The sequence below is a fragment of the Apodemus sylvaticus genome, chromosome 1, assembly GCF_947179515.1.
Source record: "Apodemus sylvaticus chromosome 1, mApoSyl1.1, whole genome shotgun sequence".
Taxonomy (NCBI): Eukaryota; Metazoa; Chordata; class Mammalia; order Rodentia; family Muridae; genus Apodemus; species Apodemus sylvaticus.
Genome location: NC_067472.1, coordinates 127,495,216 through 127,514,435, shown reverse-complemented (window position 1 = coordinate 127,514,435; position 19,220 = coordinate 127,495,216). Strand labels below are relative to the sequence as shown.

Below are 19,220 nucleotides of genomic sequence, written 5' to 3'. Positions count from 1 at the left end.
CCTCAGTGAGAAAGGCTAAAGCCAATGAAGTTGTGGGCAGACAAGAGAAGTCCAGAGCTAGACCAGACAAGTTGATATTTAACAAACCACACATACACACACACACACACACACACACACACACACACACCTCTGGAGGGGGAGGGGTCTGAAACACTCTGATGTTTAAAGGAAATCTTAAAGTTCTTAAACCACAGAGATTTAATATTAGCAGGCTGAGTATACCTGCAGTCACAGCAGGGAAGCAGAGACAGGAAGGCATTCACTACAAACTAAGGACAGAGTCAATGAGTCAAGGCCTAGAACCTCCTGGGGAAAGCCAGGCATAGAGCCACTAGGATCTCAGGGCTGGTCTCACTTTACATAACCTCAGGACAATGAGACCTGGCCTCAAAAAAAAAAAAAAAAAAAAAAAAAAAGTGGATATTTGCCTGAGGAATTGACACCTGGAGTTGTCTTCCGGCTTCCACATATATGAGCTCATGTGCACTCTCACACACAAAACCATGTGCACATATGTGCATATACTCACGTACACACACACAACACACACAGACACACAGACACACACACACACGTGCGTGCAGACATGTACACACATACACACAACTGGAGAGCTTACAAAAGTTAACAATATGGCCATTAAAGATAAGCAAACAACAACAGAAAATCTGGATATAAAAATAAAAACTATAGACAAAAACGTAACAAAATGTTCAGCTTAGCCAATAGTCAAAGCAATGTTTTAAATTGGCATAAATCTAAAAAAAAGTTTATATAGATGTCAAAAACAGTAAGAAAATTTGGAATTTGTGGTGCTGGAGAGATGGCTCAGTGGCTCTTAGAGAGGACCTGAGTTCAGTTCCCAGCTCCATGCAGGAGGCTCACAAGTGCCTGTAAGTTCAGCTCCAGGAGATCCAGCTCCCTCATCTGACCCGCCAAGCACCGGCACACGTGCACATGTCCATAAAAATAAGCTGAATCTTTTAAAAATGTTGAACTTATGATACAACTACCTAAAACAAAGCACTTAATCCAGCTCAGCCCCAATCCCTGACCTCCCTGATCACTATCTCAGTGTAAAGGGACGTCAGACACAACCGGATAGTAGTCAATAAAAGGGCAGCTTCCTTACTCCCTCAGTCCCCCTTGTTCTCTGTGACTGTGTTTCCAAAAAAATTACTGAAGTCTCCTGTGGAAACACTAGGGCTGCCAACCTTACTGGGCGTCTAACTTCTACCACTGTGATATAATTGTGCACAAACGTGTTGGGCCACATTCATAGCATCCCGGGCTACATACTGGGTAAATCATGCTTGGGACTCTGAAAGTGTCTTATCCCTGCATCAAGTTCATATTAAATCTTTACATCTCCCGTTGGCCACAGACCAGGTTAAAAAATGTATTCACTGGGACTAAAGAGATGGCTCAGAGGCTCTTGCAGAAGATACGGGTTTAAAATTCCCAGCACCCACATGCAAGTGTGGGCAGGCAAAACCCTCACATAAAAGAAACTTAAAAAAGTAAATCTCTTAAAATGCATTTGTTGAGTGTTTTCTGTATCTCTCTAGGCTACTACCGCTTGACTCCCATAGCAACTCTATAACACAGCTTTTCTCCCTCTGAAGAATCATGCAGCCCACTGCCTGGGGTTAAACAGTTTGCAAAACCAGGATCAAAGCCTATACCTGCTCAAACTCAAAGTCCCATCCTTTTCAGTTCACCCAAGCATCTCAACATTCTTCTCCGCAGCCCAGTTACCTCAACAGCCGAGATTTTTGAGGAGTTTCAGACTTTTTCAGTGTGCTTTATGTAGCTGTAAGTGTCATGGGGGCAGTTGTATGACCTTTCTTAGCAATGGTAGTAACTACTAACTAGCTACTGGACTGCTATACCACTATACCAGAGACTTTTAAAATTGTTTCACTTTACTATGGTTTTTATTTTGTTTTGGTTTTTTGTTTTTGAGGCAAGTCTCACTTTGAAGCCCATGCTGGTCTTGAATTCTCAATCTTCCTGCCTCAGTCTCCTAATTCTGAGGTTAGGTTAAGAGGGCACAACCCCATGAGCCTTCTGTTTTGTTTTGTTTGGACAGAACCTGGCTATGCAGTCTAGGCTGGCCTCAAACTCAGGATCCTCCTGCCTCAGCCTCCCTGATGGGTCAAGTCACACATCAACTTCCTTTGAGTCCTGATGCTGAGTCTCCAGTGGCTCATGCCGGAGGCGACGGTACTGACAGTGACCCGGGTTCCTAATCTTCCCTGTCCCTACCTCCCAAAGGCCGCAAGTACAATTCGAGTTACCCAGACTGCTTCACTTTTTTCCCCACTTTTCATGTGTGTGTATATATGCATATTTCTCTTTATGTATGCATGCACATGAGTCCATGTGCGCATGTATGTTCGTGAACACGGAACCTAAGGATTATCACAGCTGATATCACTCTTCATATTCATTGAGGCAGGGTGTCTCAATCAAACACAGAGCTTGAGAAGATGGCTAGTGTTTGAAGTTTTCTGAGGCTGGAATTACAGACAGGCCACACCCACCTGGCATTTTTCTGAGGATCTGAACTCAAGTGTTCTTTAATCCCTATAACCATTAAGCCATTCTCCAGCCCCAGTTTCACTTTTTTTTTTCTTTTTTAAGACAAAGTCTCTTTATTGCCCTGGTTGGCCTGGATTTCACTATGTAGACTAGGCTGGCTTCAAACTCAAAGATTTGCCTATCTGTTCCTCCTGCATCCATTGCCAGTGCTAGAATTGAAAGCCTGTGACACATCATCCTGCCTCAGCTTCACATTTGTAAAGTTTACAACGGATTCTGGTAAAGTGACTGACATAGCTATACTAGGATAGCAGTAGCACTGCTGCTGTGTGAGCGGAGCTGTTACTGTGTTACTGTGAGCAATGCTGTTACTATGTTACTGTGAGCAACTCTGTTACCCTGTGAGTAGTGCAGTTACTGTTAACAGCGCTGTTACTATGAGCAGCACTGCTATGCTGTGAGCAGCGCGGTTGCTGTGAGCAGCGCGGTTGCTGTGAGCAGCGCTATTGCTGTGAGCAGCGCTGTTGCTGTGAGTAGCACATCTGCTTCTTCCTCCACTCTTAAGCTGTACTTCTGCATCTTAAAATTCTAAAAGTTGGTAGGCATGCTATTTTTCCTAGGTACCCTGCCTATGCATTTAGGGGTTTTTGCCTTATAACTATCCTAACTTCTGTTTTCAAAATCAGAGTCTGAACTGGGAACTATCCAGATGTTCCTGGGATTCTAATACCATCCCAGGAGGCATCTCAACAGGCCAACCCAGAAAATGTTCTACGCCAACAGCAAAGATGTACACACAAAAGGGAATCTATTTTCAAAAGCTGTTTTCTTTCCAAAATACCTTTTCAGTCCCCCCTCCACTGAACTACCGTGCTTCCAGTCAGTGCTCAGCTCTTGTTAACATCATGCAGTCTCTGACAATCTCCAGCCAGTCACAGCCTGTACTTGCCTGTCTACAAGGGGAGTCAGGGGTGTGCCCACACCCCATAAGCATGGGGTGTGGGTGCTCATGAAGAAGGTAGCCCAGGGAAGACTCAACGGGATACACCAGAAAGGCCCTGGACGAGGGGACTAAATAGATGATTGAAGAATACCAGAATGAACTGTCTTTGTTGACCTCTGACCTAACTGGATTTCCCTTCGCCTGCAATGTCACTCATTCTCTCTGCCTGCCCCTCTCCCATGCAGCTGCTCCTTAGCTAAAATAATGTCAAGCCCAATCAGAACAGCTATAAAGGCATACAGACATAAGTAACGAAATAAGTGTAAGTGCTAAGAAGCACCCTTTCACAGCCCGGGCTCTGCTGTACTTTACATTCTAAAATATTTAATTATCGCATCAGCTTAATTTCCATGCTGAAGCCACTTTTCAAACAATAAAGCAGACATCTCTGCATTAGATTCTCAACCATTCCCAGTATATGCTTTTATGAAACCCACACTTAATGTCCTCACTTAACCTTCGGGGAAACTATGAACCCAAACCCATACCTGCACCATCCTCTAATCTCTCCACACACAGACACACAACAGTCCCCATGCATTCAGTCTCCTACTCTAAACTCCTCATTTCCCCAAGAGCAAATTCTGTGAAAGGTACCAGGAGAAAGAGAGCCCCAGGACATACAATGGCGCCTCTGTACTAAAGGTGGAGCCTCCAGTAGGAGGGGCAGAGGTGTTATAAATAGAAGTGCGGAGGAAGCCTTTCTCCCCTGGATCTCTCTCATCTTTATTCCTGGCCTTCAAGTTGATGCAAACCCCAGACCTTGGGGCTCCTCCAACTTGGGAGGAAATGGGATCAGGCCAACCCAAAAAGGCAGCTTGGGCTTTTTCTAGACGAGAAGATGAGCCTCAGGAACATGCAGACAACCTGGCAGCCCAGGTGCCGGCCCAGGTGACAGAGGCACAGGGCAGAGAGAGGAAGTCCTGGCTGATGCTGATTGGCTGGCAGGCATCACATAGGTGGCTGGCAGAAATATTCCTCCTCTTGTCCTACCGTCACATTGCCAGGTCTCTCAGGCTCTCTCTAGCCACACTAGACACTTAGACACTTCCATAGCTGACTTTCTAATCAGAGGTGGTTGTTGAATGTTGGGGAGGAGGGGGGAGGGAATAGTACAGAATCCAAACTTGATACCATTTACTCCCTAAAATAAACCAGGCAACATTTCCACAATGCCAGGATATAACAAGGCAATGCACAGCTCTTACGTCCAAAGTTTAAAACAAACAAACAAGTAAGTAAATAAGACTATCACAAACGTCTTTACTGCTTAAGTTACTTCCTATAGTAAACAACCAGCTGAAAAATCCTTCACAGATTAATAGTCTCTCAATGGGTTATATAAATGGACTACTTTTCTACACTGGAAAACATGCCTGTTGGGAAGTCCATGCTCTGAAAGACTACAAATAAAGTGTCACCAGTACTGCACCTGAAAAGGAAGTTTTAAGAGCATCGTTAACTCCCTAAGAGGTTATGTGTTAAAAGTATGAATATCCTACTTCTCAACTAGGGTAAGAAAGACGACCTAAATCACTAAGGTGTTTGAAATTTTTAGGTATGAAGCTGGGGTAGCTCAGCAGTAGACACTTACTGAAGTGTTTGACAGTGAATTCCAGGTTTGTAAGAACTTTCACAGGAGGTTCTAATGCACATACCATATACCCAGTTAAGGACCACTGCACAAACAAGGAACATTCCTTAGCCAGGAAACTATGGGAGCCAGGTGTGCTGGCAGTCGACTTTGGCATAGGGCTCGTGTCATCCTCAGCTACACTGTGAACTCCAGGCCAGCCTAGGTTATGTCACCCCTACCCCTGAAAGAGAAGCTACAGGTAGATTCAGAAAGCCCAGGTCTCCTCACTGAAAGCCTTGGTTTCCTCGCTGAAATGAGACGGCTAGTCTGGACAGAAGTTGAGCCTGTGCGAGGAATGTAGCCCAATGGTAGAGAGTGCTTACCCAGCACTTAGCAGGCACAAGGCTCGAATCCCTAGCACTTCTAGAAAAGTAAAACTTTAAGCTAGACTAGTGGGATGACAGTATCACAGTGGATAACGGCAACATGCTCTGAGAGACGTGAATGACAGGTAAGATGTAAATGTCAGCGTCACACTGTAAAATGGTGACGTCACAGAGAAATCCAAGAAGAAGAGTCACAGGTAGGGGAGGAACTCAGTAAGCTGGTGTCTTCCTTCTCATGCCCAATGGCTCCGGGAGCACAAGATGGCTTCTGAGACCAGCTGCAGCTTACAAATTCCTTGACCTCCCACAACAAGAAGTTCACAATTTAAGTGGCAGAGGGCTTAGTGTCTGTATCCCTTACAAACTTACTGGGAGAAAATATCTCCTTTCTCACAGCACCTTCTTCTCTTGCTACCTACAGTTCCGCGTCCCATTAAGTGGGGGAAGGAGCTCAGCGGTTCAGCAAATGCTCTTTATACTCAAACCCTCGGTATCCCAAGATGATCGATGGATCCCAAGATGATCGATGGATCGTAAAAAGCTTCCACCGAGAAGGCCAGTGTCAGCGGGTGGTGGGGCTGCACAGCTTTCATCCCAGCACTGGAGAGTCAGAAGCAGGTAGAGCTCTGAGTTCAGAGGCAGTCTGGTCTACACAGAGAAACTCTGTCTCCAAAAACCAAAAAGAAAAAGGAAGAGAAGGGGGAGGGGGAGAAAAAGAGGAGGAAGAAGAGGAAGAGAAGGAAGGAGGACGAAGAGGAAGAGGAGAAGGGAGGAAGAAAAAGAGGAAGAAGAAGTAGGAAGAGGAGGAGGAGGAGGAGGCAGCAGCGGTATCCAGCTGGTGTCATTATCTATCACTAACCCTCCCTAATTTACCAATATCTTCCTCTGACTTTCTGAAAAGGCAGCTGAAAAGAAGGCTCTGGAGTTCAGGGCCTGGTCCCACTCCCAGCACCTAGGAACTCCTAGGTGGTTCACATCTCCTTCAGCTCCAGTTCCAGGGAAGCCACTGCTTCAGTCTCATAGAGTCCAGGAGGAGTCGCAAGGGAACCGGAACTGGGGCTGTTTTTATCATTTTTAGAGAAAGGGAAGCTCTGAAGGGCTTCCTGGACTCATAAACTCAAACTCATATTTATTGCCAACTTTCCTGGTGCGCTCTTAAAAATCAAATCAAATTTCCACTCTTGTTTTAATCATCTGAAACATCCCTGATTTTCATTAAACCTGGATGACAATTATCTTCCATTATTCCTCAGTGTACACGACCTATAATTGTGTTTATCTACTCTAGAACCTTGCAAAGAAATATAAGCAACACTACAAAAGGAATCACTGATAACAAATTGACACCCTAAAATTAAGATCACAAGGTCTTGAGATATCTGGAAAAGATCAGCAGCAACCGAGCATCTTCTTCATAAAGAATGCGGAGGAGATGGGTGTGGCAGCGCATGCCTGTAATCTCAGCCCTTGGGAGGTGCTGTTGGGAGGACCAGACAGGCCTTAGCCACAGAATGAGTTTGAGGCCAGCCTAGGGCTGAGACCCTATTTCAGAAAGAATGTGTGGCAGCACTGAGTTTGCTGAAAGGCCTCTCAATGCTGCCGACAGATAGATCTATACCTACGGCACTACCCTCGTTAGAAAGGTTCTGTGGTTTTTCTTCTGGCATTGGGTGTCTCCCAGGCCCTTGAGCACTCAACAAGTATTTTACCACTCAGGTAAATCCTCAGCCCCTTTCAGCTCCACCCTTATCAGCCCCCTAAACCTAATACCCACTCCATGAGTCACAAGGAGATGGGGCTCAATACACAAACCAAAACCTGCGAAGAATTAGGAACCATTAAGAAGATCAAGAACATCAAACCCTAACTTAAAATGTTGTTTCTGACAGCTGGCAGTACCCAACACATCCACTCTAAACAGAAAAGCTGAAAAACACAAATGTGGAAATCCTTTCAGTGTGCACAAGTGTTCGACACGGTGTTTCATCATAAACCACCACAGCCCACTTGTTCCCGTGAATAAACACTCCACACTTACCCACTTATTCTCTCAACTACCAGCCTCCAACACTCTTACCTAAAACATCGTGCACACACAGAGCCATCTGTGGAGGCTTAGGAACACTTGCTGCTCTTTCAAAGGACCAGAGCTGGGCTGCCAGCTCCCACATCAGGTGACTGTAACTCCAGCCCCAGGAAGATCTAACGCCTTCTAACCTCCAGCAGCAGCCGTACACACGTACCAAAACCATACACATAAATAAAAGGCAATCTTTTAAAGGCACACCACAGCAGTTCCTTCTCCCAGGCCACTCTCCAATTGGTCCCTCTGTACCTCTTTGCTTCTTCCAAATGGCAAAGGTACTCGTAAGCCACGTTCTGCCGTCTCCTCTCATCCATCTCCTCTGCAGTGAGCCTCTCATTATCCAGGACAGCTAAAATGAAAAGGAAGGAGTGTAAATGCCAAGATCTGCAACTTTCCCCAGCAATAAATGAGGGCCATCGAATCGCTGCTAGTCACCTAGAAAGGCAGGCTAACTAGTGGATATACGGGTAGCCAATGCACTACAAGTGATTTTCCTAAAAACAAAACAAACCACATGGTTTCAACTACACTCATCTTACCACACACACACACACACACACACACACACACACATATGGTAAAGGGATATAGAGACGTGTCAGCACCTGTTGACCTGGGTTTCTAGCACCTACGTGGCTGCTCACAAGTATCTGCAATTCTAGTTCAAGGGGATCCAATGCCCTGTCTGACCTCCCAGGACACCAAGTATGTATGTGCAAAACATACATACATACCTGCATGAAATCATACATATAAAATCATTTTTATGTACATATGGGAGACAGGTCACTGGTAATCATGCCCCGATGGACAGTCAAGACACTCATGCACTCAGGGGCAGCACTAGTTGAACTTAGTGGGTTGTTTTTTTTTTCCTTTAGAGAGCCTAGGGACTGGAGAGATGACTCAGCAGTTAAGAGGATTGGCTCTTCTTATAGAGGACCTAGGTTCAATTCCCAGCACCCACAGGAAGGCTCACAACGAGCTGTAACTCCAGTTTCAGGGGAACAGACATTCTCTTCTGGCCTCTGCAGGCACCGGGTACACACATAGTGAGTGCACAGACATTATGCAAGCCAGCAAATCACCCAAACACATAAGAAATAAAAAATTAAAGAAAAAGATCCAGGTGTGATAGCACAAGCCTGTAATCCCAGCACTTGGAAGGCAGAGGCAGGCAAATTTCTGAGTCCAAGACCAGACTGTCTTAAACAGCAAGTTCAGGTCAGCCAGAAATGTACAGTGAGATACAGTTTCAGATAAATCATTGGAGAGGAGAGATAGGAGTTAGATATGATCACATTTCATTTTTTATATGTATGAAATTCTCAAGGAATCAAAAATTTAAGTATTTTAAATATATATGCACTACACGTTCTTGTAGCTTCAAGAGGTATCAACTACAGTCTGTCCTTGTTGGTCAGAATTGAGACTGAGGGTGTCGCACTCTGCCCTCTATCAGAACCGAAGCCTGAAGTGCCAAGACTAAGCAATTTCCACACATTCTCCCGCTCTAGCCCATAATGATCCTGTGATTACCACTATTTGACAGATGAGGAAACTGAGGCTGGAAGAACTCAGCTCCAGAGCTAATAAAGAGCCTTTCCAATGCACCTGTCTCCAGGGCCTGTGGACTTAACCTTGCAGCCATCTGACTCCTCCACAGTCCTCCCAAGGGTTGAAGGGAATTCCTAACTCCTCGGGAAGGCAACCAAAGCTATTCTCATTCTAGCCTGGGCTACTTCTGGAAATGCTTTTTACTTCTCTCCTCCCCCTTTCAATCCCACCTCTGCACTGTGACACGTCTCGGCTTTCCTCGGCCAGTAACCCTATATTCTCCAATACCATATTTAGTTTATGTCTGACCTCTCAAAGTCATGTCTTGCTCACCCTGCCCCCACACTGCACCCTTCAAGCCTCTGTTCAAAAGTCAGCACCTGCGTTCCCATGGCCTTCTTAAGTCCCCGCTCTTCACCCCCATTACTCTTTATGCCCAGTTAGTTCATGCACCGTTTATCTTTATGGCACTTTATTTTTTTTTCTTGGAGCTGAGGACTTGCACTTGCTAGGCAAGCACTACCACTGGGCTAAATTCCCAACCCCACATCTTATTATCAATCGTCTATACACCTGTCTCTCCGTGTCTCTCTCTCTCTCTCTCTCTCTCTCTCTCTCTCTCAGTGTTTTTAAAGGCATTGCTTGGTTTTTTTTCATCCCTAATTTCACAAACGTGGCACACATTATAACACTATCCAGTGCATAACTGGATTGTGTTAAAGTATCCTTTAAGAAAGTACTTTTCCCCAAAACATAAAATCTTAACCCGAGACTCAAAGGGATCCTCTTGTAACTACTATCCTGCGTCCAGCTGGTTAGTTTACTAATGTTGCAGGATGGCCACAGAAAATGAGGAAGTGTTGGGGGGGGACGATTTGGGTGTGTTTATGTTTTAATTTTACTTTTGAAATGCTGAAGAGAGAACCCAACAGGAGAAAGCATAAGCTTCTTGCCTAAAACTGTACCTCGCAGCTAGCCTGAGGCTGCGCGGGTCTGCGCCCTGGATCACCCTCGCAGGCAGCAATCGGGGCAGCACCTTCCCACCACGCCCGAGCAGAACCCCTGGGTCCAGTGCCCAGGACACGCCCTGCACAGTCAGTCCTCCTGCCACCTCACCCTAGGCCGTCTTCCCCAATCTCAGTAGAACTAACTGGTGGAGGCGCTGGGTGGGGCTCCCCTGCCGCAGCGCCTAGTGAAGGCTGAGGCCTCCAGGTTCCTACCCGCCGCCTCCGGAGCTCGAGAGGTCTCGGGCGCCAACCTTGCTGCCAGCCATACAGCCAGCTGCTCTTCCGGGTCCGTACGGTCCCAAGCCACCCGGCGCACCCGCCCGGCTGAGCCCCTGGGAAAACCCGAGCCTGGTCTCTCCGCCCGCGCACCCCCAAACCCCCGGCACTCACAGCCATAGTGCGGCCGGACCACACCCAGGCCATCGACCTCCTCCGCGGCAGACATGGCGGCCGAGTCCAGGTCTCCGGTGAGGAAGCGCAGAGACCTTGAAGACGCGGGCGACCGTAGCAGCAGTAACTCCTGCCCAGTGCGCGGGCTGTCGCTGTCCTCAAAGCCCCGCCCCGCGCCATCGGCCCCACCCTACAGGTCCCGCCCCGCAGACCCCGCCCTTGAGTCCACGCCCAGCTGCGCTCCCCAGAGCGGGCGGAAGGGGCGTGGTCACGCTTGCAGGACCCGCCCCTGCCCGCATCGCTCTCCTCTTGCGGAAGCGAGGAGGCGGAGAGCTGTAGCGAGTCTCTAGACCGGCTTGGTCCGTTGTCCCGACACTCCTCCACTGTCGCCCTATCTGCGGCTCAGAATGAAAGGCCGCCAATGTCTACAGCTTGAAATCCAAACGTTTTTTAGGCGCCCGCCTTCCCCTGACAGCAGAGTTAACCCACTCTGCCCCGCGGCTCCTTGAAGAGCCGTTTCAGGTGACCCAGAATGTTACTATTGGACGCGAGTAGGACCCACTGTCGGGAAAGACTCCCACGCCTACTCTCTGCCGTCAATCTGGCCTCTGTTCTCCCCAGCAGGGTTAAAGTATAGCACTGCTCAATCTCTTAAATTGGGGGATGAAGGTGCTGAAGCGGAAGAGCTGTTTATCTTCGCAAGCTCTTAGCGGGCATCTTGACCCTATTAAGGGTGCCTCTTCTCTTTGCCCTTGTGATCTTTTAAAGTGCCAGTATTCAACCGAATTTTATCCTGAGCCAGCCTAGATTACAGAGTGAGACACTGCCTCCGAAAAAGCAATAAAAAATAAAAGTCCCATCCTCAGGATTCTTACCTCACTATAAACAGTCATGACTTCTACTTAACAATCCAGACCATCTAGAAGCCCCTCAGTAGTTTCAAACTATCTAATGTGCCCTTTTGCGTCTCTCACAGACACTAAAAACTGTCAAACATGGTCCCTGCTCCTGCCCCACTCTCTGTAAGTGTTCAATCACCAGTCACACCCACCCCAAGTTCCTTGTCTCACCTCTATTTCTGAAGCATCTAGTTTTGTTTCTGTCCCCATCTGTGATAACACTGTTTTGATTATCATAATCTCTATTCTCACTTCTGCCAACCAGACTACCACAAGTACCAACAGGCTCTTTCCAAAGCACAGAATTCTTTGGGAAGGGGGACAAATCTCACTATGTAGTTCTGGCTGTCCTGGAACCCACTAACTAGGCAGGGCTACCCTTGAAGATCCACCCGTCTCTGCCTCCTGAGTGCTGGGACTAGAAGCATGTGCCACCACGCCCAACTTCAGAGTTCTTGTCACAGATGTATGTTCCCTATTGCCCCCTTCACCGTGTGTACTTTGGCAGGCCAGGTGGGCACCTTCACAACCCAATCCCAGGCTCTCTGTTCCAACCATTTTCAACTTACTCTTTCCTTACAAACGTGCTTCTTGGTTGGCCATATTGGGGCACAACTTCAGTCCCAGCACTCAGAAGGCAGTGGCAGGCAGATCTCTGGGAGTTCAAGGCCAGCCTAGTCTACATAGTGAGTTCAAGGCCAGCCTGGTCTACTTAGTGAGTTCTAGAACAGTCAGAGCTATGTAAAGAGACTCTGTGTCAAGATAAATAAAAATTAAATGCTTTCTATGGTGCATAGGATATAGCCCATGCCCTGACATATGCTGGTCAAGCTCTCTGCCATTAAGCTACACCCACAGCCCTGAACTACTAAAGGAAGAAGATACATGACAATCTATAAGCAGCTGGACTGCACCGTCATCTTAGTACTCTTGGGGCAGAAGCAGGAGTTCTCATTGAAAGTTCAAAACCTGGGGTAGGCAGGTGGGTACAAGATTCTGTCTATAAATAAGTAGGAACAAGAAAGTGTAGAAGAGGGCTGGGGCTAAAACTCAGAGGCAAAACACTTGCCTAGTATGCATGAGGCCCTAGCTCCATCTACAGCAACATGCACACAAAGTATGCGGAGGTTTATTATAACTAAGTCATTTTTTCAAGGCTTTTTGCTTTCTGTTTTGTGGGATTTGAGTTTACTGTGGAGGCTGGAGGTACTTTTTTTGTTTTTTTTGTTTGTTTGTTTGTTTGTTTTTATTTTATTTATTTATTTATTTATTTATTTATTTATTTATTTATTTTTCCAAGACAGGGTTTCTCTGTGTAGCCCTGGCTGTCCTGGAACTCACTCTGTAGACCAGGCTGACCTTGAACTCAGAAATCTGCCTGCCTCTGCCTCCCAGAGTGCTGGGATTACAGGTGTGCGCCACCACTGCACGGCACTTTTATTAATTTTTAAAGATGGAATCTAGGTATGTTAACTAAGCTTGCCTGGAATTTCTGAGCTCAACCAACCCTCTTAACCTAGGCAGTTGGCTAGTAGGCTCCTGTGCAGTTGGGACTATAAGTGCAGCCATCTAACCAAGTGCATCTTTCTCAGGTCTTTAAGTTCACCTTACTCATTTCATCCTTTGTAGAAGGCCAGTATGGTTTGATTTGGTTTTGTTGGGTTTGAGAGGGTTGCTTTTGCATTTTGGTTTTTTTAGAGACAAGCTTTCTCTGTACAGAATTGGCTGTCCTAGAACTCGCTCTGTAGATCAGGCTGGACTCCAAATCATAGAGATACACATGCCTGTGCCTCCTGAGTGATGGGATTTAAGGCAGAAGCCACTATTTCCCAGCCGTTCTTGTTTTTGTTTTTGTTTTTTGGGGTTTTTTTTTGTTTTTGTTGTTGTTGTTTTTTGTTTTGTTTTTTTTTTTTTTCCGAGACAGGGTTTCTCTGTGTAGCCCTGGCTGTCCTGGAACTCACTCTGTAGACCAGGCTGGCCTCAAACTCAGAAATTCGCCTGCCTCTGCCCCCCAGAGTGTTGGGATTACAGGCGTGCGCCACCACCGCCCGGCTCTTGTTTTTTAATAAGCCATTTCTTAAACATTTTTTCCAATTTTATTTTCTGTGTATGAGTGATCTGCCAGTGTGTGTGTGTGTGTGTGTGTGTGTGTGTGTGTGTGCGCGCGCGCCTTGTGGATAGCTGGCACCTGAGGGCAGAGGAAGGTAGGAGATTTCCCCTCAAACTGGAGTTACAGTGGCTGTCAGCCACGATGTGGGCACTGCAACCCAAACCCAGGTCCCCTTAACTGCTCTTAACTGCTGAGCCATCTCTCCAGAACCAGTGTATGGGGGTTGTGTCTACACATATGTCTCTGCACTGTGTGCATTCCTGGTGCCCTCAGAGGCCAGAGAAAAGTATTAAATCCCCTGGTTTACAGTTGTAACCATTTGGGCACTGGGAATCAAACCCTGGTCCTGTGGAGGGACAGCCACTGCTTTTTCTCCATCTCTGAGGTGTCAGCTATCCAGACATCACAAGTGGCTTTTTGGAAACCAAACAATTCTGGTTACATTCAGTAACTCAGCTACTTCTGTATCTTCAAGGATTTAAATGAATGTCTATAAAACTATATTTGATTTTCTTTTTAATTCGTTCAATGATCTAGTGGCAAGTAGAGAACCACCTATAGGTTAATAAAGGGGTCACATGGGACAAGGGGACAAGGTGTCTTCCTATGTTAGGATGAAGTTTCTTTGTGTACAGCTTCTGGTGAGGTTCAAAATAGGTCGGTCCAGGTCCGATGCTGTACAATTGTAGGTTAATGTGAATATGAGAGCTATTCCTGCCATCTCTGCTGTGAAAATTAGAGCAGCCCTGATCTAAGGTCACTGAGCACAGGGTTGAAGCTCTTTAGGGCCACTCTAGCCTGGGATTTGTAGAGAGACAGACACAAAGTCTGTGGTAACAGTTCCTTGGGAGAAAGAGGTAAGAGTCTCTGAAGTGACATCTAATTATTTCAGCTCATCTTTTTTCCTTATTAGCATATGAGCCCATAGGTGAGCCGCCCTTGAACTAGATGCCAATTAAGAATAGAGAACACTGAATGGGATATTATAGTTGATAGCCCCGGGCCTTAGAATGGCTCTATTCACCACTCGGCATGGTGGTACATATACATTAATCATAGATATGGGAGGGTAAGACAGGAGGACAGCAAATTTGAAGCCAGCCTGGGACATATAGTAAGAACTTGTTACAACACAAAGTAACGAGTTAAGACATTCTTTTCACTTTTTTGATGATGTAAAAGATACACGTTCAATAGAATCCATAATTCAAATTTTAAATTGTAATTTTTCCCTTGGGCTAGAGATAGTGAGTAAATGTCCAATGGTGGGGTGATATCAGAGCTCTGCGCAGAGAGATGAAGCCATGGCATCTGCTTCGCTGACTACGGCAGCACATCTTTCAGCTTACTGTTTTCAACTTATGTGGGTTGTTTGAGACATGCCCCCAGAGGCAGAAGAAAATCTGCTTCTTTAGTAGGAAGCTGGGTGAGCAAGAGACATCAGATTTCTGAAATGACATTTACATGAAAATGAATTCTGAACTCAGAAACAAATTATGATACCATTTTTGCTTTAAAATAGAAAGACGTCCAAGGGCTGTAATACACACCTATAATCCCAATCCTTAGGAGGAAGAGGCAGGAAGATCAGGAGCTCAGGCTAGCCTTTGATACATACTGAGTTTTGAAGGCAGCCTGGGCTACATGAGACTCTTTCTGGGAGGAAGGGGGGAGGGGGCGGAGGGGGGAGGGAAGAGCTTCAGAACACAGTGCAAGAATGGAGCTGTGTGAGCTTTCTAAGTGCTTAGTCAGGGTGTGGTACTATACATGAAGTTGATTAGCATTAGTATGTAGGTATTGATTCAGGCTACACTTGTTTACCACTCTAGAGGTGGTGTGACCTGGGAGAACAGGACTGATAAATGAGACAGACTAAAGTCTCATAAAACAGCCAACTTTATTCAAAGCATCAGACAGTTTATACCCTGGGTGTTAAGAGTAGTCACATGAATAAAGTATAAAACTACAAGGGCAAGCCTCGACTGACAAAAGCGTGATTTTTCTATAGAAGCATGTGCAAAACTCATGATAGCCAGTTGTAATGAATAATCTGAAGTAAATTCACTCCTATCTGCTACACCTGAAATGGGCACAAAACCACATTGCAAGAACAATTTTGTGAGATCACCAGGTTACCAGACAAGGGACTGAGGTGCATATTTTGCATACCAAAGCAAACTTGGCCTCCAGGTTCTCCCAGGATTCCTAGTATTCCTCAGTCCCCACCTGGTATACTCTGCCCAGATGCTGAACTTCCCAGACCAGGGGCTGGGCTGCCCTTCCCTCAGAGGCTCTTCCCTATAGAATCCAGACATTTTGGTCTCTCTTTTTCTCCTCCATCTCCTCCTCTTCTTCCTCCTCCTCCTCCTTCTCTTCTCTCTCTTTCCTCTTGGGCCCCTTCTCTCCTTCTCTCTCCCTCCTCTCTTGCACCTCCTTCCCCCAAGGCCAACTTCCCTGGCCTTGGTCCTCAGGGTCAGTGAATTCACTCACCCAAGAGCAGCTTCCCAATAAACCTGCCTTAAATATAATCTAATCTGGATGAAACTGGCTCATTTCACTGACAGCAGAAAAGTAAACTATCAACCAGACTCTTGTTTTCTTGAAAACACTCAGAAATCTCGTCACAGGACATTCTTGGACCATGTTCTGACAAAGTAGGAGGAGGAAGAAAGAAAGAAAGAAAGAAAGAAAGAAAGAAAGAAAGAAAGAAAGAAAGAAAGAAAGAAAGAAAGAAAGAAAGAAAGGAAAGAGAGAAAGAAAGAAAGAAAGGAAAGAGAGAAAGGAAAGGAGAGAGAGAAAGGAAAGGAGAGAGAGAAAGGAAAGGAGAGAGAGAGAACAATCAGGAATAGTGCTGTGCATCTGTATATCCCTGATCTCAGGAGGCCAAGACAGGAGAATAATGGATTCAAGACTCTCTCTTGGGGATCAGAAGAGAGGGATCTGGGGGTGAGGGTATGCTTGTCTTTTATTCCTAGAGGTAGACAGGTAGATAGCTATGAGGTCCAGGGCAGCCTGGTCTACATAAAAACCTCTAAACAAGCCAGAGCTACATGAGCTGACCCTGTCTCAAAAAAAGAAAAGAGACACATCTAGGGCAATATATTAGCAGCAGGTCCTATGGGTAGTGAGGCTACTGGACTTGTGGACCTTGTCTGTTTATGTCTTTTGTGTGTGTGTGTGTGTGGTTTTTCCAGACTGGGTTTCTCTGTGTGTTTACATCTTTATGTTCTTCACAGTGAAATACAAGAAATACAATCTCGCAGTGAATACAAACACGAAGAAAGTTTTTGTTATTGTTGTTGTTGTTGTTGTTGTTGTTTTTCCGAGACAGGGTCTCTATGTATAGCCCTGGTTGTCCTGGAACTAACTCTGTAGAACAGGCTGGCCTCGAACTCAGAAATCCACCTGCCTCTGCCTCTCAAGTGCTGGGATTAAAGGGGTGTGCCACCACCGCCCAGCCACGAAGAAAGTTTATTACATACCAAATCAATCTATAAATAAGCATTAAGCAGCAAAATAGTGAGCTGTCTGGACATTTTATGAACTCATGCAGGTTCATGACCTCAAGAGGTCTACAAGTTGATGAGAGTGGGGCAACATTCCCACACTGCCTAGAGACAAGCACCCACGACAGAAGCTTCCCTTGGCCTGGAATAACCTTAGCCTCTCATCCTGAGGAACTCCCACTTAACGTCCCAGATCCAAATGGAAGGTTGCTGCCTTCCTTCAGTCACTTTCTTACTGGGTTGCCAATAACACGTCAGAAATCACACATCTCCAAAAAGAAACGGAAAGCGCCTTCCCACGTATGTGCTTCTGAAAACAAGAGAGGTCGGGAATCTGCGCAAAGCAAACGAACGGGAACCAACTAGCTAAGTACCTCACGAGAAAAGCATCTAGAGAAGAAATCTATCACTGCTTAAAGATGGATGACATTAGAGATGGGAGTATAGCTCAGTTGATAGAGAGCATGCGAGTGTACACAAAACCCTGTGTTTAGTCCCCAGGTACTTGATAAACTGGGCATGGTGGTACATGCCTATAATCCCAGCACTCAGGAGGTAAAGGAAGGAGGATTTCTGTGAGTTTGAGGCTAATCTGGGCTATGTAGCAAGACTCTGTCTCCAAAGAAGAATAGGAATAAGATTGAGAATAGGAAGAAGATGGTGGTAGAGAAAGAGGAGGAAGAAGAGGAGAAGAAAGAAGAGGAGGAGGAAGAAGAGGAAGAGGAGGAGGAAGAGAGGAAGGCGCGTATACTTGGATTTCAATAGAAAACTAATATAAGTTCCCAGGAACATTTCAGATATTCGAAGAAGAGTCTGAGGTGGCTCCTAAATAGCACTGAAAAATAAACTACTGAGAAAAGTTTGTATAAATAAAAGCTATGAGCTAGCTGAGCACCTTGCTTCTTTCTGACAGGTCTGAGGTAGCCCATAATAATCTGGTTATACAATTTGAGTTCATTCCTTTGTCCTCTTCACTGAACACCCTGGATAACCTAATTCTAGAGTTGGAAGGTAGAGAGCTCACCTACCAAATGACAGGACACCGCCACTAAGGCTTTCTTCGAGCTCTGCCATTAGCCTTTGTCGACATCTCAACTAAAAACGTCAGAAAGAGAGAGAGAGAGACAAATCGTGATGGTTAATATTGGAGGAGGGAGTGATTTCAAGACAGGGTTTCTCTGTGTAACCCTAGAACTCTCTCTCTCTGTAGACTAGGCTGGCCTTAAACTCAGAGGTCCACCTGCCTCTGCCTCCAAGAGTGCTGGGATTAAAGGCTTGCTGTAATGGTTATTCTTTTATTTTAATATTTATTTATTTATCTTATGTATATGAGTACACTGTAGCTATACAGATGGTTGTGAGCCATCGTGTGGTTGCTGGGAATTTAACTCAGGACCGCTGCTCACTCGGGCCTAGCTCGCTCCGGCCCAAATGTAGCTGTCTTTAGATACACCAGAAAAGGGTGTCAGATCTGTTTATGGATGGTGTGAGCCACCATATGTTTGCTGGGATTTGAACTCAGGCCCTTTGGAAGAATAGTCAGTGCTCTTAGCCACTGAGCCATCTCTCCAGCCCATGATGGTTAATCTTAACTGCCAATTTGATTGGCTGTGGACTCAACTAAAAAATACTCCTTTGGGAAGGTCTATAGGGTATTTCCATGAAGGACAGCTGAGGAAGAAAACCTCCCCGGAATGGGCGGGGCCTCCCAGGATGGCCCACCTCTAGGGAAATTGCAGAAAAAGTGTCCATTGTTTGATCTCCTTCGCTCTGGTCAAAGCCACTGTCCCTGCCATTAGCACGCAGCTGCCTGAGCCTTGTGATGCAGACTGAAGACCAGGGCTGTCCAGGAGTCTCCCAGGAAGACAGCCCCAGATTAGGAGTGTTGAGGCATTCAGCTGTGTAGACAGAGCAGTTACTGTGTTTTCAGGTTCTCCACCCTCGTCGTACTGTGCAGGGAGAATCATGTAAGACAAGTGAATGCACCTGCTTTGTTATAGACATCTGTCCTACCAGTTCTGTTCTCCAGGGAACCCTAACCCTCAAAGTGTGGAGAAAGGGGAAGTAATTAGAGCCGGAGATAGCACAGTTCAATGCAGAGCAGGTTCTGAGACAAGGTGCCCCAGCAGGTCTCCAGGGATGACAATGAATTA

At 46.0% G+C, this 19,220-nt stretch overlaps 1 protein-coding gene across 1 annotated transcript in view; it reads right to left on the bottom strand.

The window, feature by feature from the left end:
* Iqgap1 (IQ motif containing GTPase activating protein 1) overlaps positions 1-10,720 on the bottom strand; it is a 92,302-nt gene extending 81,582 nt beyond the window's left edge. Inside the window, exons 1-2 of the mRNA XM_052159817.1 lie at positions 10,553-10,720; positions 7,848-7,947 (exon numbers count right to left, since the gene is read on the bottom strand). Coding sequence (XP_052015777.1) covers positions 7,848-7,947; positions 10,553-10,607 — 155 coding nt within the window. The 5' untranslated portion in view covers positions 10,608-10,720. The remainder of the gene's footprint in view (positions 1-7,847; positions 7,948-10,552) is intronic.
* Positions 10,721-19,220: the final 8,500 nt, after the last annotated feature.